This window comes from Platalea leucorodia, assembly GCF_965183815.1.
Source record: "Platalea leucorodia genome assembly, chromosome: 12".
Classification (NCBI taxonomy): Eukaryota; Metazoa; Chordata; class Aves; order Pelecaniformes; family Threskiornithidae; genus Platalea; species Platalea leucorodia.
This window is the reverse complement of record NC_138834.1, coordinates 17447663-17472664: the sequence shown is the minus strand read 5'-3', so window position 1 is coordinate 17472664 and position 25002 is coordinate 17447663. Positions and strand designations below refer to the sequence as shown.

At 41.2% G+C, this 25002-nt stretch overlaps 1 protein-coding gene across 4 annotated transcripts in view; it reads left to right on the top strand.

Moving 5' to 3' along the window:
• The window catches only part of DGCR2 (DiGeorge syndrome critical region gene 2), a 50565-nt gene extending 26120 nt beyond the window's left edge, over positions 1-24445 (top strand). For 3 of the 4 annotated variants that reach the window (XM_082324904.1, XM_082324902.1, XM_082324903.1), the window contains 8 exons: positions 4646-4771; positions 7054-7264; positions 8239-8315; positions 10931-11107; positions 13183-13386; positions 17395-17547; positions 18246-18482; positions 19285-24445. In XM_082324904.1, the coding sequence (XP_082181030.1) occupies positions 4646-4771; positions 7054-7264; positions 8239-8315; positions 10931-11107; positions 13183-13386; positions 17395-17547; positions 18246-18482; positions 19285-19526 (1427 nt within the window). In that variant the 3' untranslated portion in view covers positions 19527-24445. Of the gene's footprint in view, positions 1-4645; positions 4772-7004; positions 7265-8238; positions 8316-10930; positions 11108-13182; positions 13387-17394; positions 17548-18245; positions 18483-19284 lie in introns of all 4 variants that reach the window. The other variant, XM_082324905.1, reaches the window with a different exon arrangement.
• The last annotated feature ends 557 nt before the right edge of the window (positions 24446-25002 follow it).

Sequence of the window (25002 nt, the reverse complement as noted above, 5' to 3'; positions counted from 1 at the left end):
CTCCTTTTTTAAAGCTAGATAATAATGATAAAAATCTCTGATTGTTTCCATACCTTTTCTGAGCTCTTGTTTAACTCCTATGTGATGCATCCTTTTTACCCTACTTCGTGGCGTTTAAATTTTAAGCTCTTTCCTGTCAGTCTGTTACTTTGAATAGTGCTCAGCACAGCAGGATGCTGTTCTTGTTGGCATTTATTTCCTAGCATAATACAATTGGTAACGCAAAGCGTGGAGCTGCTTGATCTGAGAAGAATCAGTCCTCTCTGGGGACTTCTGAACTGTATTTCCAAATCTTTAGGCACAAAACTGGATTTAATCCTGAAGTTTTCTCACCTCTCGAACTGCCAGATGGAATTAAAAGCCTTCCAAGCGTTTAGTAGGTAATATGCTGGACAGGAAATTCAAAGTTTAGGGGACAAGGCACCTTTTATGTAAATTTTGAGAATCTATGTGCTTAAACAGGAGCAACTCAAATCTTGGAACAGATAAGATATGACGAGACCTGATTGCTTTACAAACAGTTTAATTTTAACATAATATAACATAGTATATCCATCCTTCTGAAGGGTTTGGTTTGACTGACTTGTCATCTGTGACACAGTAACCCTGGAAACTAGTTCAACTCCCCAAAATCCAATATTCACTTCTTTGAGTCTCGACTCTGCAAGGACCTCTCTATATTACAGTCAGTCTTTTGTCTGCCCGCCCTTGGTTTGGTGCAAAGCAGACCTTGGTGTGTGTGGCAGATTGCAGTTTCTCCTCTAGCTCCTTCAAACACAGTTTTCCATTTGGCGTCACGTTTGTTCCCCCGTGCAGTGCTGCTCGGCACGCGTACATTTTAGCCTGTTCCCGTCTCAGCTGGTGCCAGCTCTCGCTTTTGTGTGGTCTCAGCTCCTCGGCTCACGTTTCATTTGCACTACTTGGCTTTTTGCTTCCTTTTACTTGGTCTGAATGGTGGAGGCACTGAAGGGGACGAAACAGGAGCTTTCTGCTCTACTTGTGGGCTTGGCTTACCCTAATGAGACACCCCGTGCAAAGAAAGCGTTGCTGAGATCCTGTGGATAAATGCTGCACAGTAATCTCCATGGATGTACACGGAAGGGTATGGACAACCTAACTGCATTCCTTCCAGCCTCTATGAATAATGAGGAAGCTCATATTTCTTTCAGACTTAAACTTAACTGCGTTTGTCCCCTCTGTTTTTTCTGTGTCCCCAACAGAAACAGCAAAACTTGTATGCATGGCACAAAGCTTTATCTGTGGTTTAGCAGGGCTGTGTTTTGCAGGCTGCAGTGACAGCACTTGTTCAACTAAAAGGTAGTTAGAAATGTAAGCAATGTTTCTTCCCCTTCTAATGTCTTAATTTTTGTTCTGAACAATTGTTGAACTGTTTTGATTCAGATCTGAAAAAGTTTACCAATATAAAATGTAGCAGGAGCCATCCAGCATGGCAAACTTCCATTCTGAATTGGTAGCTTGAAGTTTTAAACAACTGAAAATAGTCACAGAATCAGCAGTGTTGGACAACTTTCTTGATGTATAGCACTATACTTAGACTGTAATTGTGCTAGAGTGAATTAGATAGCAAGTGTGAATTGGAAGGAGGTGGATGAATACTAATCATGACTTGATCCATTTGGAAACAGATTGGAGGATGCTAGTGTCCACCATGCTATAGTATTTGAGGGGAGGAAAAAAAATTACGCCCCATGAATTTTTCCTTGAACCCATTTTTCCCTTTTCCCCACCAACTAACAAGCAAATTACATTTCTGGTATAATTGTACAAAGTCAAAGGAAACAGAACTGTCTTGTCTTGGCTAGTAAAAATGCTATTGTTGCTGTTATTGCTTGTGGTTGTAGTATGTAGAAGAATAAATGTTTTGGAAAATAGCTGATCTTCCAAAATTTGATAGCTTTCAGAATATTAAGTATGCACATAAGCAATAAAAATGATGGCTTTTCCTTTCTGAAACACTCAAACATGGTTAGGTTGTGATCTTCTGGCTTAGGTTGTTATCTTACAGCTTAGCCCATGGCACTATTAATTTATTTTTAAAGATAAAAATATTTTTTATAAAGGAAGCAGGAACAGCAAAGTACATAGACAATTCTTCTGCAGTGTTGAAAAAGTACAATAGAAAACCAGTCCAATTACACCTTTGCCATCAGAATCTGCAGTGGCTTTTCATGGCAGTCAGGTGACTTAGAGACTTGCTAGCATCTCTCTCTTTATTGCCCTGGAAAAACTTGTCATCGTTGCTTTTCTCAGAGACCGAAAATTCAGGTTGAGTAGAAGCAATTTAATATTTGCAGGGCACCGGTTTGTTAAGCAGCTGATAGTGTTAGGCTTGAAGGAGAAGTGACTTGTGGTGGCTGCTTTCTGCCTCTTCAGTCCTGCCTGGTTTCAGTGGCGAGCCTGCAGACAGGGGCAGATGCTCCGCAAGGAATGAGTGTCCTGCTTCCTGGGTGAGGACTGATTGAACTCGCTTTGTGTGGGATCTGTGTCGCTGTTTTTCAAAGCATCTGGCATAAATTGTCAATTTAAGCTCTTAGCCCAAGTAACCCTTTCTTAACCTTGCATGTTAAAACCTGTGAACTTCTGTTTTATTCCCGGGGGAGGTAAATTGTTAAGTCCTCGTGGGCGTTCTCTTTAGCCATGGAGGGTCAGCCATATGGTGCTGCATCTGCTCTCACTTCTGAAAGGGAACTAATTCTTCGTTCTTAGTGGTTCTTTTGGTTTAGTTGTTACCATTTAATGCCATGGGAAAATAGAGCTTCCCGTACTGAGCTCAGTTCGTCTTTGATAAAGCATTCTACATTAGTTAGTGTTATTTTTAAAGTCTTACTATAATTAAAGATTTGCTTTTTTAGTGTCTGAGTACCGCTCTGAAAATCATAGTGTAAATACTGCTGCTGAACCATTAGGATTAAGAACAGTCAAATTCTAAAACTAAAAATAGTTTGGCCTTTAAAGTAATAAAAAATAATCAGTGATCTTCACTGTCAAATTATTTTACCATTTTGTGGCCTTTGAAATGTACGCTAACTGAATTTCTTGGCACTAACTTCTTGCCTGTGATAAATAGCGTCTTCTAATATTGAACAGTAGAATTACTACTTCACTCCTGTAAGGCCACGTGAGTGTATTATGCACAGCCAATTCTTAATGGGTGATCTCTATAGACATGTAATTCCTAGGATAACGTGATAATTAAATATCCCTTGCTTATCCCATTAACCCAGGGCAAACTCAGTATGCTAGAGCCAGATGAATGCAAAGCCACTCTCCTGTTCCTGGGCTCCAGCTAGTGATTTTTTTTTTTGCTCATCAGTGCTAACATTTGTTCCAAGGAGTGCATTGTTTGATGGTGGGTCTTCTGGAGGCCTTTCCCCCAGGTAATACACGGAACAGTCTCCAACTCTGGGTTTAAATTACCATGAAATTGCTGTGGACCTCTTGTTTTTTAAAGGTTGTCTGAAAGGAGAAAGTTTTATTGACATAGTTTTGAATATCTTCCAAATGGATGTAGTTAAACCTTTTGAAGAAGACTATGTAGCTCCTCTTTATTTGGGACCATGACTAGTTTATTTGGTTTAGCTAAGCTAAATAGAGCTAATCAGCTTTAAAGGAAAATATGCCAATTTTTTATACAGAAATGAATGTCTGCATAGCTCTTTGTGCTGGTTAAACTCTATTACGTGTAATAACATCTAGTAGTGTTAAATAGCATACTAGTAGATATTTCTAATGCTTACATTCTTGGGTTCTTAATTTTTCTCTTTGTAAGGTTAATCACTTGTTTCCAGATTAATCTTTCTCAGTGCTCATCTCCGTCTTTCTCAAAGGTTTCTCCCCACCACTGTGCCAGCCTTCCTACTTAGGATCTTGCTAGTTTTGCTGGCTACGGCCCATCCTGCAGCGTCTCCACCTGAACTCTGTGCTCCTTGTTTACTCCTGGTAGGCATGTGGAGCCCCCCAGCCCCTTTTCTGGAATAACATCTTGCACTGTGTTCTTCCTAAGTTATTGAATCCAGTTGTCACAATACGCCCGTTAGAAGCCCTGACACAGAGATGAGGGTGTGTTTGGTTTTTATTTCAGAAATAATGAACTAACATTTCCTTTAGAAGCTTGAGAGTGAATGAAACCCCTTGTTCTTCTGGTTGAAGATAGGTTTCCATTCCAGGTTTTAATTTTGTCCTAGATCTCGGAGAATGTGTTGGAAAATGTATTGGAGAAGTCTTATATCCTTGAACACACAACTGAGAAACGAAGCAGCTGGAGAGTGGGTAGTTCTGTAAACAGGAACAGATAAAATGCACTGGGGATGATGCATTTGCTGCAGCAATTGCAATGATGAGCATCAAGTCCTGTGTACAACTGCAGGCTGTTGAGAATCTGCCAAAATATTTAGCTTACTCTGCAAGACTCGTGTAATGGCTTGTTGGTTCTTCTCAATTGTAGGTATTTCGGTTATGTAGCATGTGAAATGGCCAAGCTGTAATTGCAGGGATCTACCGTCTTTGTTTACCTATGTTGCTTATCATATATGTCTTGAATTAAAACTCAGAGAAAGTTCAATAAAATGAAATCTGCATTTGCTTGCATCTTTCACCAGTACTGACTATTCCTTCTGGTCCTCAGGCTTGACAGGGGACCAGCGAACTTACCATGGGAAGGAGAATGTGGACTCCAGGCACAATCGAGGGAGAGGAGGAGAGACAACCCGCTTTCACACTGTCAATGTGGCACAGCCTGTCCGATTTAGCAGTAAGTTGCAGACTGGGAAATCTGGGCCATCTTTCTGCTAATTAATTTAGCAATTTAGGCTATTTTTTTAAGGAGAAATTAATAGATTTTTCTCTTGTGTAGCTTTTTTGACCAGATTTTATTCATGTGCAATGCTTTTTAAGGTTTTTGTACGTTTCTTTTATCTATGTCCTGTTATATTGCATAGTTTATATAGCAGACCAATACGTGCAAAGAATTCTACTTCCCTAGTAATCCTGTTTTTGTGAAACCAGAGTTGCAATTTTCTGTTATAACTCATTGCTATTACAGAAAACTAAGCCCACAGTTTAAGTGATGATTTCAGCCTGCAGCAGGGTGATAGTCTAGCCCTTGTCTCTTGATGTGAGCTTGCATGTAGGATTGTTCCCCTGGAAAGTGGGGGGAAACAAAAATTAATTGCCCCTGATTGAAGTAATTTTGAAGATGATCTTAAAGACATTGCACTATTATTAGTTAATTAAGTGCATCTCTGATGATGTGAGTTTTGTATCCTTTTTAATAGGAAAAATATTCTTTAGGGAGTGGGGAACTTAAGGAAATTCTTCATTTTCTTCTCTGAAGACAAAGTCTGTCAAGGAAGTATATAGTACTTGAATGGGTTTTGCCTTGTTATTCCCATCAATCAGTCTGGAATCTTTAAAAACACGACTTCAGTGTCATCCTACTCTCTCACCTGCGGCACTGCTAGTGGCGCTGTCGGCATCCTAGTCCCAGCTTTGTCTAAAGCGTTATAAATGTCCTGCAAGTGTCCTTCCCACTCATCATAGCTCATGGTGACTGCTGCCTCTGAATCTCTCCAGGCCCAAAACATCTAAGTCTTCCCTGCCTTCTCCCTCGTATCTTGGTTCCCTCTTTGCTCCGGGGATCATCCAGTGATTTGGGAGTGTGAGACAGCACTGATTAGCCTTGGAGGGACGGGACAGGCTAGGAAGAGGACATGGGGGAAGACGGTATGGCAGTAATTGGGAACAATTGCTTTGGACTATGGCGATCTTCTGAAAAAGACAAGGGGTTAGCAAAAGTAAAAATTCACCTCTTCATTGATTTTTTTTTTTTTTTTTTTAAAAAAAGCTTATTAAAATAGGTATTTTGATTTGTCGTGGATTCTGGTAGCTAAATTATGTTAGTAAAATTTATAGAGGACAATAAAACAATTTAGAAATTGATACAGCAATATCTAATATGCTTTGCAGTCTGATTGATACTGTATTCTGTCCCATCTTAGTGATGCGAAGAGTAAATCTTAAAATATCCAATATAAATGGAGAATAAGGAAAGATATTTAATTAAAGGGCTTCAAATCTAAGTTTGTATATCATTATTTGATGGTAAAGATCACTGTTTCTGAAGGGAATGAAGAGGCTTGAGAACCAGAACTCTGTGAATGCATGCAATGAACATAAAACAGTTTGTGAATTTCAAGTTCCTTAGGTGTTGTGTAAAATTAATACTGCAAATGCAGGTGCTAAAATCATATTTCATGTCTGTTTTAAATTTCATCCGCCTGTCTCTGTGATTATTAGTTACCCATCATCCCCAAGAATGCCAGTCAAAAGCCCATGGGCCTGTTTCATCCAGAAATGCCTCAAGGCTTTCGTTGTGTATTCCCTCAGTTGAGTTAATTGAGAGAAAGCAGAGACAGTGCTTCGCACCATCACCTTCTTACTTCCTAAAGATCCACTTTGCATTGATATTTTTCCAAAGGAAACAATTGCCCTAGAGCCCCCATTGTCTTTAGTGATTGACTATGGGAGCAGGATTATGTGAATACTGCTGAGACTGTTTGTAAAAGTGAGTTGAAAACTTCACAGCAAGTTAAATGTATTGCTAACCACCTAAGAGAAAGACAGAATCATTAAATTGGCCACCTCTGTCTTTTCTTCCTGCTTCTTGCTGCCTGTTTTGACTTGGATTGATCAAACTGATTGGATTTATAAAGATGTGCAGGGAAACTTCTTCCACAGTAGATCATCAGTCTTAATTAAAGACTTTAACGGCTGTCATGGTGCAATGAAACATTACTAGGAGTTGCATCTTTTTAAATACTTTTGAAAAAATTTTATCAAAAGCTGTAGTAAAGTCAGTCGTCTGTGATCTGTAATGCATGCGTGTCCTCCTGGTGCGGTGAGGTATACACAGCATGTTGTGTGTACACATCCAAGTGATAATGCGTTGCATTGTCATAAACTGATAAGGATGCATTATGTTGAAGATCCTAATTTGGGGGGAATGGTTTCCCTTCTATTCTTCATGTTTCCTAGGAAAGTGCCCAACAGGATGGCACCACTATGAGGGCACCGCCAGCTGTTATAGAGTGTATTTAAATGGGGAGAACTACTGGGACGCCGTGCAGACATGTCAGCGGGTGAATGGATCCCTCGCCACCTTCACTGCAGACCAGGAGCTGAGGTTTATCCTGGCACAGGAGTGGGACTTGGAAGAAAAAACATTTGTAAGGAAGGACCAGCGTAGGTGAGTAGGAAGGAAAGGGACAAAGATCTCATATTACATGAGAATGCTTTCTGTGTGATACAAATGCTGGTAGTCCAGTTTGCTTAGAAAATCTAATGGTAAAATTGACTTCAGGTTAATAACCTAGTATAAGCATGCTGGTTGACTGTTTGGCAGTGGCCATCTGTATTTTATGTTTTAATTAACGTTAACAGATAGGCTACAATTCAACAGTGTCTGTTTATCTTCAGACTGTCTCAGCAACGTACCAGTATTCTTGAATTGCAACAAGGAAGATGGTTTTTACAATGACTTACTGCTGCATTACCTTGTAGAGAAATAATTCTTTAAATTTTTCAACAGAATTTTTCTTTCCATTAAGTACCAGTAGCTCTAACAAAGACTGCAAGTTTGAGATAAGAATGAAGTAAAAAGCCATTTTGAGTTGCAAGAACTATGTTCTGGTGGCTTTAGATATTTCATTCTTTTAGTTCACAACAAACATAATTCCTTTTTTTTGCCTGTGGGGTTTTCGTCAGTCTCATGGGCTCCCATGATAGGTCACCAGAAGGGGTTCAGTGATCTCTGTCTCTGGAGAGTGAGATGGTTTGATCTGGAACAGTCTGGCATAAGTTTATAAAATACTTGACTTCCAGATGCTTTTTTGTGGCTTTTGGGTTCAAGATACTGAAGTGCTGCCATAACAACAGAATAAGGTGCTTATTATGAGTAGAAATAAAAGACGCAGTGAGTTGTCATTTGTAAACATAGAAAACTATAAAGTATTTCCCTCTGTTCCTCAACTGTAATCTCTCTCTCTCTCTCTCTCTCTCCATTGCCAACATATAGGCTGAAATGTTAAGGAAAAAATGATCAGAATGTTTTGAAAGTTAGTTTTTAAGTATAAAGACATTGGAAGGTTTTGTGTAATTTATTTTAATTTGTTAGTATCTTTTTGGCTTGTATCTTCAGAATCCAACAATTTTTTTTTGTAGGTTCTGGGTTGGATATCAGTATGTGATCACCAATCGAAATCACTCTCTAGAAGGTCACTGGGAAGTAGCTTATAAAGGTAGGCCTCTCAACTTACTACTTAGTTAAATGGCCCATGGAAACTGTCTTAAAGCATGAATATTATTTGCGAAAACAACATAACTTCTTTCAGTGATAGTGTTGAAATAGCGTAGGGGAACTGCTTCGCTTTACAGTATAAAAACGGAAGAGTTTAATAGTCAATATGCATGTCTTATTTCACAAGATGTCAATGTGAAAAACTACGAAACTTCTTACACTTGAAGAAGAACTTTTTTTTTTTTTTCAGTTTATTTGGGCTTTCCCCTTGGTTAAGTTAAGGGAAAGGAAACTACTCTGTAGTTTCTCGTTCTTTGTGGTGAATATCTAGATGAACTGCTGATTCCTCATTCTAGTATTTGCACAGATTAGTGTAGGATATTTGGGGGGTTTAGCTTTTTAAAAATTGGTAGATTTTTATATGCTTGAAAAAAAAATCATAAATTTTGCAGGATTACCCAGATTTTTTTTATTTTAAAGTACTTCAGATAGTTTACTTAAACCAAGACAAAATTTGCCTAATCACAGAAATAAATCCCAGTTTATATGAAAAACCGAACGTTAATCTGATAGGCATCACTTGCTGAACTTTTTCAGTTGCAGAACAAGCAGCTCGCTCTGCTGAAGATGCAAAGTTATGTTTCTATACCTTATATTTTGAACTAATTCAGTTGAGGGATTACTTAATCTTAAAGTCATTATATGAACTCTTATGTGTAGAATTGAATGTCTAAATGCTGTACGGGTTTAGGTAATGGAAAATTTAAAACAGAGGTTTTTTTAAGCATCAGCACTGTGAATTCCAGTGTAGCATTGGAAAACTAATCTGAATAGTTTTCTTCTCATATACAATTTTCAGTAATGGAAAACCTGGAAGGAAAACTGTCCATTAGGTACAGATACATAATTCTGAACAGAATTTTACTAAATGGTTGCGTCTTGAAAAATACTTCCTTTGACACATGAGGAGTAGTAGAACCCTGCATAGCTTTCTAATGACAGTACTTGTTTACTGTGCTGCCATGCACAAAAATATTGACTTATTTTGTCATTTAAGTGAACAGAGTTGACTGAATATTCAGAGGAAACTGCTCCTTCTTGTGGGGCAGGAACACTTTCATTAGCTCCTTAAAGTAAAGCACCTAAAGATGTCTTTGGATGGCAGGGGAAAGGGAGGGAGGAAAGTCCAACTTTTTCTCATAGTAGGGATTTCTGGTCTGGACAAAACTGGTAGGTTTCTCCTGTGAAGCCCAAGGGGAAAAAAAAAAACCCAAAACAACCCCATCATGCTCCTTAAAAGGACCTTTCTTTGCTATTTGGAGAGTTGACTGCACTGCCATCTGCTGACACAGTGTTTACAAGCAGGGAAGCATAAATCAGAAAAATAATGATAACTGTTTTTATCGTAAGTTTTATTTAATTTGATGCGTTATATAAATTTAAGCCTTCTCAATACCATATATTCTTTTGTTTGCCAGCTTTCTATTTAATAAAGGGATACCTATATGAAATAAAGTACATAATAACATTCAGTAGCTTCTGAAAAACTTTACTTAAGCTTCATTGACTTGTAGTGAGGCAAACTCTGAATTCCTAGTGGAATTCTATTGGAAAAGTGATTTAGGGTCCTATAGCTTGGAAATTTTAATCCATTATTGGGAGATATGGAAGGTAAGCCCTCAAAAAAAAAGATAGTAGAACCTAGTTGTGTTTAAAAAAAAAAAAAAAAAATCATACCTAACAGTGTTTGAAAGGACCATCATGTGAGAAGACTGTGTAATATGCTGACTGCAAGAGCTGTTAAAATCAATGTTTAAGCACACATATTTGGAAAGTAGGCTTCTGAAAACATATAAAATAGGCTAATTTTTACAATTGCTGTGTCTTGGTCTCTCATTAATCTCTGCAACTTTGCCTACCAGCAGATTTAACGGTGAAGTGAGACACTGGTCAGAAACAACATTTTAAAAGTTAGGAAATGCCTTCAACACCTCTTGCACTGTTTGCAACCCGTCACAATACAGTCTCTTAACAATTATGTGAGTTGGAAGGACCAAATAGTCCATACCCCGCTGCAGCAGCAGAAGCGGCGTTGCAGCCTCGTTCTCCGCATAGCACTGCTCTGCGCTCTGAATGAGCAGCATGAGGCGTGGGGGAGCGGCTCTGCAGCGCGCTGCACAGGACGGATGTACACGTATCTCTGGAAGCACTAGTAGGTGCTTGCAGTGCCAGGTACCAGATTGGTATGGGTTCTTGCTCCACTAGTGGCAAGCATGGCCAAACTCAGCATTGTTTGAAGGGGTGCATAACTATTGGCAGGCAAACCCCATGGGACTTCGGAAAGCAGCACTTGCAGAGATACCAGAACATCACTCCTACTGGTGCAGAATGACAAAATTACCCAGTACTTTGAAAACAGCAGCCTCTTCTCTCTGTGAGTCACCCCTTCCCTCCCCGCTGTTTGCCTTCCCCCGGAGGAATGTTGCTAATGGAAACTAAAGCTAGAGGACAGTAGCCTTGTAGCAGAGTTGGTGTGCATGAAATGAGTGACGTTACAGAGCCTTTCTAAAGCTTTGCATACCTGCAGGCTGTTTATACCAATGCATCTTGTTCTAGGCTCTTCAGAAGTATTTTTACCCCCTGACCCTATCTTTGGTACGGCTATGTCTGAAAATGAAAACGTTCTTTGTGCCCAGCTTCAGTGTTTCCATTTTCCTACCCTTCGGCACCACGGTTTACACAGCTGGTATGCTGAAAACTGCTATGAGAAATCTTCATTCCTCTGCAAAAGGAGTAAGTTGGTTTTAGTTCAGTGTTAACTGTGTTGCGTGTTTAAATATGCATATAACAAATATGGGGAAATTGGTTAGTTATCCTTTCTACTTTTTGCCCAGTGAATTAAAAAAAAAAAGGCGAGGGGGAAGATAAATTTCTGCTTGGTTTAAATAAGAGCATCATAATGTGTGGTTGTCAGTCACAGTACAGATTTTCACTAAAAAATGATTATTAAGCAGCTATATCAGCCCCGAAATAAAGTATACTTGGGAAAAAAAAGTTTTTTTTAAAAAAAAAAGTACATGTTATTAGTAAGTATCACTCTTCAATTATTAACTTCACATGAGAATGAGAAAACACTATTTTCTGGTCTATTTTGAATATAGCAAATTCTATTAAATTCTTTCCAGCCAGTTATTAGAACTAGGTGGGGGGGGGAAACAAGTGGAGCTACTGACTTAAAATGAAAAGAAAGGCTTTCATTCTGTATCTTGCATTTCTTTACTCCAAAAGGCTTTATACCAACAGAGGTATTGGCAGTATTTTCAGGTGATATTTAAGATACCTGATATAGATGGTGCTTTTTTGCAAGAAGGAGAAAAGTTGTTGAACTTTTACTGCAGTTCTTGAAGTTTTTCTAGTTTGCTTTTTCTTTAAAGCAGGAAAAAGTCTTAGGAATGGCAAGGGAGGAAAATTCAGCCCTTCCTCGCCTGGTTTTGCAACTGGAATGTTGAAAATTAGGAAGACAGGATATTGCCTTGTCTGCCTGGAGATGTAATAAAATCTTGGAATCTGATGTTGAGGGACATGTGTTTTGTCAAAATGATGATCAAAAGATGACCTTTCTGGTCATCTTTTTGGGATGATGTTGTAAGGAAGGTGGTAGCTCTGCCAAAATGTTAACGAGAGGGCGAGGGTATCAGATGTATAAGTTGAGCAGGAGAACGCTGCATACAGTTTCGGGCCTCACAGTGCAAGAAAAACGTTGACGAGACCTTGACAAATTGAGGCGAGTTCAGTGCGGGCCAGCAAGGTGGTGATGTCGGCTGCAGTGCCTGTCTTTTGTGGTGAGGCAGTGGGAATGGGGCTCCTTCATCCTGGAGAAAGGAAGGCTTCCAGGGGACCTGATAGCAGCCTGCCAGTACTTACAAGGAGGTTATCAAGAAGATGGAGCCAGGCTCTTTGCAGTGGCGTGTGGCAGGAGTCAAGGGACGTGAAGCCGAAACAAGAGATTTGAATTGATGTCGGGGAAAACTGTTTATTGTGAGGGTAGTCAAAGAGCGGAACAGACTGCCAGGGAGGTTGTGCAGCCTCTATCTTTGGAGGGTTTTATGACCAGATTAGATAAAACCCTGAGTAACCTGTTGGGATGCCCTAGCTGACCCCGCTTTGAGCAGGAGATTGAGCTGGAGACCTCCTCGGGTCTCTTCCCGTCTGAACTTTCCTGTGGGCCCTCCCTGCTGACCTGTGCATGGGGTGGAGGGGGCAGGCCCCCCCTCTGAGCAGTTGCTTCAGCTGCCAGGTCCCAGCATTGTCTGTGTTCCCTCTCCCTGGTTTTGGTACCTGCCTTTAGGTCAGTTGGAGGAAAGGACAGTGGACGGAAGACACCTAACTTTCCCTGCTGGGCAGGGATCAAGATGCAGCTACGGCAGTGGAAGTACTATTGCCTGGCTTTCTTTTTTAGGCCTGGCCTATTAAAAGGTTCAGGTTTGGTCCAGAGAAGACCCAGCTTGTCCTAAGTACCACAAGAGAGGGAGGGAGCTGCAGCAGGCATTGACAGTGAAGCTTAAACTTCTCAGACCACTTGCTTTCCTGTGTCTAGGAAAGGATGCCTGAAAGTGTGTCAATTCCATTAAATACTTAAACCTCACTTTGTCAGTTTTGAGCAGTGAATCATCCCTGTGTGCTTCCAGACTATCCATTATCTTCCCCACTCCTTGGAGATCCCTTTTCAAAGTTGCTTTAATGTGAAGGCGTGGCTTTTAACTGGTGGTCTGCTTATGTTTACAAATCACTTAATGTAACAGAATAAACTGGGCTCCTGTCTGGCAGGCTCTCAGACACTTGCATATTGATGTGCGTTTCTGTTCTAGGCCAGACTTGCGTTGATATCAAAGACAACATTGTCGATGAAGGCTACTATTTCACTCCAAAAGGGAATGATCCCTGTTTGAGCTGCACATGTCACAACGGTGAACCTGAAATGTGTGTGGCTGCTTTGTGTGAACGGCCCCAGGGGTGTCAGCAGTATCGCAAAGACCCTAAGGAGTGCTGCAAATTTACATGTTTAGACCCAGGTAAGAGTTCGCTGCTACAGTTTTGTCAAGAAAAATGAGTTCAGTGCTCAACTTGGTTATCTTTGGGTATAACTTTGTTTGAAAGGATGCATCCTTTTAACGCCTTGACATTGCTGGGTGCAAACCCCTTGTGGGGAAGGATCTCAAGTCATGGGAAATGAAACACTTCAGACTGTGGCTAGAAATAATTAGTCATCCTTGATGCTACTTACATGGGAGAAGCAGTAGCTTATTTTCTGTATGGAGGTTGACACTACTGTGGATTTTTAGTAGCACGTCTTGCGTGGTTCCTTTGTCATGTTTAGTTGTCGTGAAAAGAAAAGACTTTTCCCTTGAGCACTAATTAAGCATCTTTTACTGGACGTGAGCAGAAGTGTGTGGAAGTTTGCATGCAGGGATCACGTGGGAAGCAAAGTTTACAAATTGTATGGAGTTGCAGTAATAATCAGGACATGCAACTTTGCTTATTGGATTTGGCGTCTCAGTGCAGCTTCTTGTTTTGGATCAGGAAAGTCTTCAGTTGACTCTGACTGAACTGTTTGTCAGTCACCATTTGGGGATGTAGATTTTGGGGGAGGTATTTTTATGTAAAGAGACTTGTGAAAAGAAATGGATCTTACTTGGAATTTACTGTGAGGGTGGTCAAAAACTGGAGCAGATTGCTTGTGGAGTCTCCATCTGTGGGGATATTCAACGCCCGATTGGACTCTGTCCTGGGCAACCTGCTCTAGCTGATGCTGCTTGAGCAGGGGTTGGACTAGATGATCTCATGATGTCCCTTCCAACCTCAGCCATTCTGTGATACTGTTATTTCCTGGTATTTTAAAAGAACCTAATCTTACCTGAGTGCACTAAGAAACTATTGCTCTGACCTCCTATGGAAAACACTGAAGGTCAGCTCTTCCCATCAGAGGCTTCTGTTTCAATCTGTTAGAAAAAAGGGGGGCTTATTGGCTTCCAAATTTGCAGTCTTTCTTATTTGTCTTAACTACAGAAGTTAATCATTAAAGGCCCCTGGCTTCTCCTTGCTGTGATTCACATTCGTTCTGAGGGTTAAGCTTAACAGATGTTCGTAGCTAGTGTTGCAGGTTGGTTGGTGAAAGAGTGGGGAAAAAGCAGGAGTTGTCTTCCCACTCTTATCAGCAGAGTTAAGACTTTGTCTTCACTTTTTTTATCTCCAGGAACAGTGTCAGCAAAGCATGATCCAGCAGACAGGATAAGATGACCTGGGATAACCTCGTGCCATGTTCTTTAATCCTTGCTTATTGCTGTGGGTCTTAACTATTTCGTGACTACTGATTTGAAGAGTGTGTTTTACCACATCCTTTCTGATCCTTAAGCTCTTCTTTCTGTACTGATGCTAAATAAGACTGTTTCATTATACTCTTGCCTGAAGTGTTCTATTTTTTTTTTTTAATAACTTAGTTTTTGAGAGAAGAATCATCAAGCAGTTGTCAAACTTCCTTCATAATGAAGTTACTTCAGCTAGTGATAAACACTGGAATTTTTAAATGAAGCATTTCAGTTTTTCTTCTGGGTGTTTATAAATGACTATTCCAGATGACCAAATTAATGAATTACTTTCTTTAATCAGCATGTATTTATCTTTGTCCAATTCTTACATATCTCTTCCCTAATCTCTGTTGCAAAGGAAAGAAAACAGTTTACTAATCAACAGTAAGTAAATTCATCACCCAAGGAGAGACCGGGAGGAAATAAATCCTGCTGGTGGGTTGGCAGGTAATCAGCTCTCGCAGTGTGAGTGGGTGAGAAATGATTACAAGTGGATAACGAATATTACTCAAGGACTTGGTAGTAGGGGAATTTTTCAGTGGTAGGAGTAAGCTGAGCAATCACAGCTATACTCTCTTGAAAGATGCTTCTCCTCATTTAGTTGAAGATAAATAGCAGACGAAAATCTTTCATGAACTAATGCTGAAACTGAGGTAGTCTATCGCTGGTCCATGGATGTGGTAGAAAATAATTTTGCTGTGAGGCTCTTGTTTAGACAGACCTGCAACTCTTACTCGTGAAAAGGTAGTAAAAGAAAGAAAATACTTTGGAAGAGCTGATGGTGCAGAAGCTTTTTTAGTGACTAAACGGGTGCAGTTACAGGGTATTATTACTACTGAGTGTAAAACAGCCTTTTTGGAATAATCTATTTGTGTTTAAGTGGTTGGAAATCTCTGTGATGACTTATCTTGTTCTGTACAAGCTGGGTCTTTGTCTTTTTTTTAGTTTAGGACTTCACTTGACAATAGTTTATCCAGCCAAACAGGTTGAACGTTAGGAGCTCTCGCAGGCTGGGAGCAGGGTGGTAGAGGCCCAAGACGCCTCAGAAGGTCCAAGAATTGCAGTTGTAGCTGGCCTAAAGAGAATACGTGAAAGTCAGGCTTTCTGCCTACAAGATTGCGTCATGCTTGCCTGTGTGTATATTTTATTTAAGGCAGTTATTAGCACTACTTTATGATGTTCATGAAGTCAGCATTGCCATAAAATGGAGGAGGAACAACAGCAGGTCTGTGGTGTTCAGGAGGGTGTGTTGGTTGGTAGGTGTGTGACTGCATCGGTTTAAGCTCTGACAGTAAGAGCTGCTAAAAGCTTTGACAGCGCAGAGGCTTTTGTACTGCGCAGCCAGATTTGAGAGGGTGTAATGTTCGAGCTCTGTGCATAGCGCACTATTAAATGGATTTCTTGTTGCCAAGAACGTGTTACGTACAAAATACCAGCCTCTTAGCCATGTACTTGAACGATGTATAAATTAGGTGGATTTTTCTGTTACTAGCATTTGTAGCAAGTTAGTACTTACAACTTTTGTAAGGCTTTTAGCTTTCTTTTGTTAAGGAATCTTTGATACAGCTTTTATCTGCTGTTAGTGAAGGGAGAAGTATTGAGAGAGCTCTTGCAGCTGTGGTGGGCGCGGGAAGGGAGAGGTGGCTGGGATCCGACTGGGGGCTCTAGGAAGCGGGGTGGCACCGCGGTGGCTGGGGAGAGGGGTTCGTACCTGGTAGTGCTTGTGTCCTGTAGCAGTAGGGGGTCAGGCTGTGCAGTCAGTTCATCTGGTTCTTACCCACATCGAACTTGGGTGCGTTTCTCATTCAGAGCTCTTTAACGGGAAATGGGTGCAAAGAACACAGCAGAGTCATTTTTAGGTCATTTTTCTTTGTGTAGAGTATCTGTACGTGCGCATGCTACTTAAGCATAACCAAGTGTGATTAGTTGAATTGTGAAAAATTAATACCTCTCATGTCTGGCACTGGTAGCACAGTGACAATTTGCTTGCAACAGCCTTCCAAGTGTGGCTCTGGTTAGCAGTGGCATAGAGCTCTCAAAGTCCTAAGCTCCTCAGTCTGTTTCGCGTTCTGCTGCTTGCTTTCTACGTGGTTCTAGGAAAAGATTTAATTCCTGTTTGCCTTAATCTCTTCAGTTCCTGAAAGATGATTATCATGTTGATTCACTTTTAAAAGTTTTATTTTTAGTTCCTATCACTTAACGGCGCTAACCAATGTACCAATGACATACAGAATTTAGATGACCACATCTTGGTGATAATGACAATGTTTAGAGATTTTTGTTGTTGGAAATGTAAAAGTTAAGATGTCCAGAAATCATGTAGAAATAGTGTGTAGATACGTCAGTTCTCAGGCCTTTCCCATAGCTTCCAGGGCTGCTGTCCTCTTCAGTATAACATCATCAGCCATGCCAGGGAGACGAGTGGATGTGTAAAATGCCGTTAACCTTCCCTTTTTCCTGTTTTCAGAGACCTGAAGCCTTCAACATTTTGTCCCTTTTGCCGATTAAGGTATTTTTAGAAATGTCTAGATCAATAAATAGATAAATCACCTGAGGATTCATAATTTTCTTAGATTTTTGAAATATGGAGAAGTGTTAAACCAGGCTAATGAATCTCCACTCTGCATTTCTCTCTCCATTACCGACAGAAGAACATCAGGAAAAATGAGTCTTGAACAAAAGTAACAGGCTTCTTTTATATGTTTTATGTAACAGATGGCAACAGTTTGTTTGACTCAATGGCCGGTGGAATGCGTCTCATCGTTAGCTGCATTTCCTCCTTCCTCATCCTCTCTCTGCTGCTTTTCATGGTCCACCGGCTGCGCCAGAGGCGGAGAGAGCGCATAGAGTCTCTGATTGGAGCAAATTGTAAGTAGCCTATATCTGTAACGAGTCTTCATCTAAGTAGTGTATGTGCTTCAGAATAAAGAGAGCAGAAGAAATACAAATCTGTGGAAAACATCAGCGGAAGTTTGGTTATAGATTCTAGTCAGTACTGTACCCAAATGTAGCTCTGCACTGGCTGCCTGAACTGGTCATGATTTGTACAAGTTTTGGCTCTCTGAACCACTCCACATTCAAAGAAAAAAGTTTTATATCAACGCTTATCTTGTGCGTCATGCTTATTATTGACAGATTGATGTATGTAAAGGTGAGAAATGTTATGGTCTTGCTTGACTGCGCCTGTGTGTGTGTGTGTGTCTTCAAACTTGAACTTTTTTAGCCAATAACGGAAAATATTTTTTGTTTGTATGTGGTCCGGATCTGAAATATCTTCTATGTGTGAATGATCTCCTTAGTTTGAAGAGGTTAAGTTCAAATTTAGATGTAGATGCAATCAAATTTAGATTTAGATGCAGGACAAACAAGCTGGGGGCAGGTGCGCCTGGGTATCACTGTGTAACTGCAGTGAGTTGACTTGTATGGGTTATGTAGACCTTTTTAGGTCTTCAGGAGACATGAGTTCCTTTGGTGTGAAAAGTGGAAAAAGGTGTTGAGATCTACCTTAAATTGAAGAAGAAAGCATGGGATTAAGTCACTTACTACTTTTTCTTGTCTTGAAATAGTGCACCATTTTAACTTGGGCCGCAGGATGCCTGGTTTTGATTATGGTCCTGATGGTTTTGGAACTGGCCTTACTCCACTGCATCTTTCAGATGATGGGGAAGGTGGGGCGTTTCATTTTCATGATCCACCTCCACCCTATACTGCTTACAAGTATCCAGATATTCAACATCCCGATGACCCACCTCCCCCTTATGAGGCTTCTGTCAATCCAGACAGCATCCTTTGTTCCACTCCAGGTACGCAGGCAATAACTTCTCTTTTCTTCCTCTTTTTCCTTTTGGCTAGAGGGTAGTTTGTTTTTTTTTTTTTTTTTTTTTTTAAACTATACTCATATGTTTTAGTGATTGCGGTGGGAAAATATATTTCACGATAAAATCTCCTATTTCTGCAGTGGAAAAGTCTTTTGTTAAAATGTATCATTAAGCTTGGTTTTTCTTGACTGTTCTTTGGAACACCGAAATTACAAGTGGAATCCATGCTGCAAGCAGTTTAACTCTTAGACCTTACCTATTTTCAAGCCTTGCCCTGGATGGGTTACCTGGTTACCTAGTTTCCACTATGCTGGTACCTTTTCTGGTCTTTTGGAGATAGGTCTATAGAGATTGCTATTAAAAAGTAGAACAAATGCCAAGTACAAGAGATTTTGAATAAAATATATCCAGTGTCTTCTCTCCTCCCCACTTTCCCCACCCACACCCCCCAAAAATTGACCAAAAATATCACTTTCTAATGATTCACCCAGTGCTCTTCAATTTTGCAGCTGCGATATTCACATACTGTAGAAATCGTTCCAACTTGGGATTTTGTAGCAGCATATCTCACAAAATAAGTGAGCTTGATTAGTGCAAGTATCTTATTTATATATCTAAGTTTTATTTTTGCTACATAATTTTCCTCTTTTGCAGTGTCATCTCTTTGTACATTAATGCAAAACCAGGAAAAACTTAGAGCTTCCAGAAATACAGATAGTAATTCTATTTGGGAATGGGAAATGATATACTTCACGTTCTGATTCTGCTTGTTATTTGTCCTTTGCAGATGGAGTTCTTCCTCAGGCTGTGCAAAGCAGTCCTCCATCACTAGGAAACTGTGATGTGTCCCCACAGCTTACAGAGGGATCGCTTCCTCCCTCAGTTGGTCCTTCTCCAATGGAGCTGGAAGACTCTGCTGACAGCAGCACCTTTCTTGTCCCTCCTGACACACCACTAAACGAAAACGCACCGGCAGAAACTCTTACGGGCAGCTGTCACAGCCACTGTTCTCTCAATACCATTGTATAAAGGAGTAAAAAGCTGACTGCCGGTCAGAAATAGTTTTAGCAACTGTTTGCACAGACAAACACTAATCCGTGGTTTGAACTTCAGAAGGAATCTCCACTTCGTTTTTTGAACACTGCCTTTATGTTCTAGATTAGGATTGTGCCTCTCGTTTTTTGGCTGTCGTTCATTCACTAATCGGTTTGTCCTGTAAATATGGATTGTATAACTGCTCTTTTTTTCCGTTGGCTGTGGAAAAGAGTGCAGAGAATTACTTTGACTTCTGAGGAGGTGAAAAGTGTGGGTAGGTTTTTTGTTTGTTTGTTTGGGGTTTTTTGGTTTTGTTTTTTTCCTTAACCTGAGAGGAAACAAAATCTACATCAGAAAAAAGCTGCTTGGATTTGGCTGGATACCACTGGACCCAGGGAACAGACGATGGAAAAGGAGGGTGGGGTCAGTCACCGCTCAATCAATTGCTTTCTCTCTTGCTTCAGTGCTACACTTGGAAAAGGCAGAGAAGACGGAACTGCAGGGGAAGGGGCTTGGGGGCCTGTTTTACAGAGCGGGAACACTGAAGAGCTAAAACACATGCCACCAAGTAAGAGTCACACAGTGTAAAACGTTTGCGTGTTTTCATCTGCCTTGCTGTTTCAGAAACACTGTAGGGACTGGAGGATGAATGATCTACGCAATATGTGACAAGTGGGTACTAAGAAAACTAGGATTTGCAATTACAATTATTTGTTGTTGGTAGCTGCAAAATCTCATATTGTTGGCTAAACTTCTGGCCCATAAAGAAAACTGGGTCTATGTAATGCTTGTGTCTCCTCGGTAGAATCCTCATATGTGTTAGGTAGTACTTCAGGGAAGAGACGGGGAGCAATTGGTTTTGATGCAGTCTGACTTCACTACATGCAGCCCCTGTTTGTTATAATCCCATAAGGAAGATTGAGGTATTTTTCTTTGTAGTTTAACTCCTTTACAGTGAACAGTTGCACAAGACTGGCCTGGATAAAAGACCATTGTTCTTGCTTTTCTTATTGCATGCTATATTTAGCATGTAAGTATGTTCCCTCTCCTCCATTTCACTTCTTTATAGTTCTACAAATACCATTTGAAAACGGTGATCCACACGCACTATACGTGATGTTTAATTCTAACTGGACACTTGTTCCTTCTCCGAGTCCCATGAATGGCCAACCCTATTCTAGGGATTTCCCCCCATGCCCCCCAAATGATTTATCCAGGTCCCACGAGGGGTTATAATGAGGTTAGTGTGCTTAAATCAGTAAAGCAGTTTGCTTCAGTCTGATATGTCATCTTAAATTTTCCCCTCAGATCGAACTCTTCAAACTAAGTTAATTTACAGATGGCAAAAAGATTCATTCACTCCCTCACTAAACCCAAAGTCAAGCACTGTTGGTTTTGATAATGGGTGCAAAATAATGTTTGCAGGTGATTTTAAATTTAAGTTTGGATTTCAGTGTACAAATAATTTACCCTTTCCCCCATCCTCCTCTTGCCTCTGCTTCTCCTTGATTTACTGCAGCAGTCAGCAGATGAGATGAATTATAAGGAATTCGTAAAGAATGCCCCTTGTGAGTGTTCTCCTGTTACCTTATGAAGGGTACAAGCCTAGAGGGACAGGAAGAAAACACTGCGGGGGGGGGGGGGGCAGGGGTGTGTGTGTGTGATCTATTTTTCTAGTAACGATGAGAAATCATACTTGTATGATGAATCCTAACCCACTGTTGCGGTTTCCCAGTGCAGCTGACTCTGTCCCCATTGAATATGCTGCTACTTTCTATTCTGTGTCTTGCCTATAGGCTTATACTGTACTTGGGGATTGGTCTTGACAATTCAACTCCTTTTGCACAGAAAACTGAGAGTTTTGTTATTGAGATCATATCTGGTGTCTTGACATTGAGACACTTGCTAACAATCCTGAATCCATCAGAGAGCGTGAATCACAGTTCTGGGGTGCACTGCTGGCACACGAGTGGGAGGAAGCACTGCTAGGAAGCCTCTCCGCCTGGAGCCATACCACCGCCCGCGTCCTGCTCTCTGGTTTGACTAGCTCTGACAGCAGTGGTATAAACGAGAGGAGCAATTCTCCGCCCTGTGGGATCTCTTACCGTCTCCTCCTCTGAGTTCAAGTCCTGGTCTAATGAAGTGAGTGGATAGCAGTAGTCAGAACCATGCGTACAAATTACTGAGCGTTTCTGAAGTATGAAAATAAAGCGGGTTTTGTGCATTTTTGAGCACATTCATACGTTTTATACATTGTATGTACTGATTTTTCTTTAGTTTTATAGGTACGAATGCGTGTGTGCATGTGTGTGTTTCTGGGTGGTGAGATATATATATATATATATACACACACACACACGCACATACATACTGTAGACTGTAACCTTTGTGCTGCGTCCAGCTAGGTGAAGCTAAGCACTGGGATATAAGCTAGGCTCTTAGGGTTAATACTTCTCTCAAGCTGACTACACTCTGTCGTAGGACAGGCTGTGATAGTGTACACTTAAGTAGGATGCAAAGTCTATGCTACTACAATCTGTTCCTGAAAAATATTTTATTAGTAGTGCAAAATAGAAACCTTTCAATTTCTTTTGAAGCCAGATGGAATATTTGTTCTTTGTAGTATCCTAGCGCAATAACAAGAGGCCTTTTGGCTTGGTTTAGTCTCTGAAGCTGTGTTTTGTGGCTGAGGTGAACAGATACCTTACCTCACACTTCTCCTAACACTGCGGGAATCTGTTCGATACTTTTTTTTTTAATTTTACTTTTGGTTCTGTGGTGAACTTTATTTGAAAATAAGCTCTGTTACAACTGGCAGCTTCATGGTGGCTCCTGGTTGTAGCTATTCCAAATGGAGGCTTCTTTGTAGAAGCCTTGGTGTGATATTTTCCCCATTGCTTCTGAGCCTTTCCCACTTGTATACTGGCACGGAGGCTGCTATTTCCTCTCTTTTCCCCTATCCTCCTTCATCTTAACTGTAGACAAGGGAAATTTTGCCTTGGACAGAGCAGCTCACTAAGTAAAGCTCACTTACCTCTCAGTGAGCTTCTAATTTGGCAATAAAATTGTCATTTTTTTCCCTTTTTAATGTAGCTTTTTCACATTGAGTACTTTCTCCTGGAGTAAGAGCCTTTGTAGCAGAAAACGTCACAACTACTCAGACTTCTGGACCAACCGGGGAAGAGTTAAGTTTTCATGACAGCAGTTGACTCCTCAGCAAACCTTCCTTGCCCTTGGCAAGGTGACTGGTAAGCAGTTTGTCCTGAGCACCAATTGCAGAGGGTTGATGCTTCCTGAGGAAGACCTTTGTTCTGATTGCCATTAGATTGATGAGATCTTTGGAGTTTTGTGCATTGATTTTTTTTTTTCCCCCACCACCGGTCACTTCTCTGGACGGTTTTCTTAACTGCTGGTGCATCCCAAATGTCCCTCCAGACCCAGCAGGGGAGATGGCATTACATCATTCCCAGCAGCACGTGTGAGCAGAAAGTGCATTTCTCGTGGGATGTCCTTGACCGCAGTCGTCGTAAAGTCGCAGCACTCAGTTGTGTGCAGGGCTCGCACCTCCCGTTGTGGCCTTGGACAGAACTGCTTGTCAGATTCCCCATCCTTACGACGTACTGTGGTGCCATATTGAGGTCTCTGCTGTTCCTTCAAGAAGAGCCCTAGATATTCACTTCTGTCGGTGTTATCGGTGATACCTGTACACAGTCTCACAGCAGCCTCTAATTTTTTTACTAGGGGAGTTGTAGAGTATTTGTAGCATTAGAAGGACAGCGGGTTTCATTCTGTGCTAGAAGATCAAAACTGTCATTCAGATGTGCAAAGAGCTTGTCTGCATAATATTCAGTCTTGTCTAGTTTTGAGCCTCAGACTGTTCCTGTACCCATTCGTGGCAGGACGCTGATCTGGAAGAAGAATGAAGTAGGTGGAAAACTTTTTCTGAAGGCTTAATCTTACAGTCACAGGTTGCTCTGCCTCCACAGGTGTCACGGGGTGATAGCCTGATCACATCTCTTGAGTTTCACTTGGGAAGAAAATGTTTTTGTGACCAGTAATTGCTGTTCTTTTCCTATCTAATGTTAAGTGAATTTGAAGCAGTTTTTTAAAGATGTTTATTTTTAAAGATTTTTCAGATGTGGATTTTCAGTGGCAAAGCACTGAAGTTTTAATATTGCCTCACACAATCCATAACACGTGTCCTTTTTCCTTTTTTTTTTTTATTTTTTCAGTTACTGAAACGTCTTTTTTCTCCCTAGCCAAGGAACATGCAGTATACAGAAATGTCTTTTAAATTCCCCTTCCTTGGGAGCTGGACCCTAAAATTAGAGCAGATTAGTGTAGAGGAGGCAAATCAAAGTTCATGCATTTTGCTTCTGATGTTCCCCAGTTCCAAATGAAATACCCGTTTCTTTGGAATAGACGCTTTCGGCAGTAAAGATCTGCTTCCCTAACAGCAGCCTGCATTACCTGCCTGCTACGGTACGACATAGCTTTAATTTTCTGGTATTGTGCACCTTGAACGTTGAGTGGGTTGGAGTCGCTGCCAGCAGGGATGCTGCGCTTGCAGGCTGCCTGCGTGGCCGTGCTGCGCCGTACCCCGAGTGCCGGGCTGGTGGGTGCCTGGGAGGCTGCAAGAGAGAATGAGACACTGCTTTTTACCTTCTCCTGGAAAATAATTTTAGCCAACGCTGCATTTGCAGGCTTGTCCTGTGTAGTTGGTTTGTGACTGGACTTAACTGTGGCGGTGTATAAAAGATTTTGATATTCTGTGAAATACCATGTAGAATTTAAATTTGATACTATAATAATTCAGTCCCTGTGACACTGTTTTTTTGTTTTAACTTCTTTCTTTGGGGTTGGCACTAATCTTTCTTTCTTTCTCAAGATGCTGTGAGAAACATTTCATCCAAATGCCAAATAAATTGTGTTCTGTAAGAGAAATGGCCTGTTCTCGTGTCTCCTGATTTCTGCATCAGTGTGGTTCCTCAGCGTTGCAAAGGAAGGTCTTGTTAAGTCACGCTTCTGAGCTGTGGTCTTGCAAAAAGATCAATAGATGCATTTAACTTCAAGCAGGGAGGCTGCTGAAGTCCCTTTGTGTACGAATACCAGTGGAATTTGCCTATATTACTCTAATGTTAAGAAGGTCTTGGCTGTGTACCCCAGAAGGTGAAGTGCAGCCTGCACCTGCTGCCCTCTCCAGACCCGTGGGGAAGATGCCGGGCCTCCGGGTGGGAGGCGCAGGGGGTTGTGTTGGACGGGAGGGGTGTTCCGGACCCCCGCTCCCGGCGCGGGGCAGCAGGGCTCTGGGGGATGAACCACGCCCGTCGGAGACGACGTGGCGTCGGAGGGGTCGGTGCTGGCACTGAGCCATGCTGCCTCCACGCGCCCAGCAGGCGGGGGGAGGCTGGTGGAGACGCCTGGTGAGAGGTCTGGCTGTCCCGACGCTGCAGCTATTCCGAAATTCAAG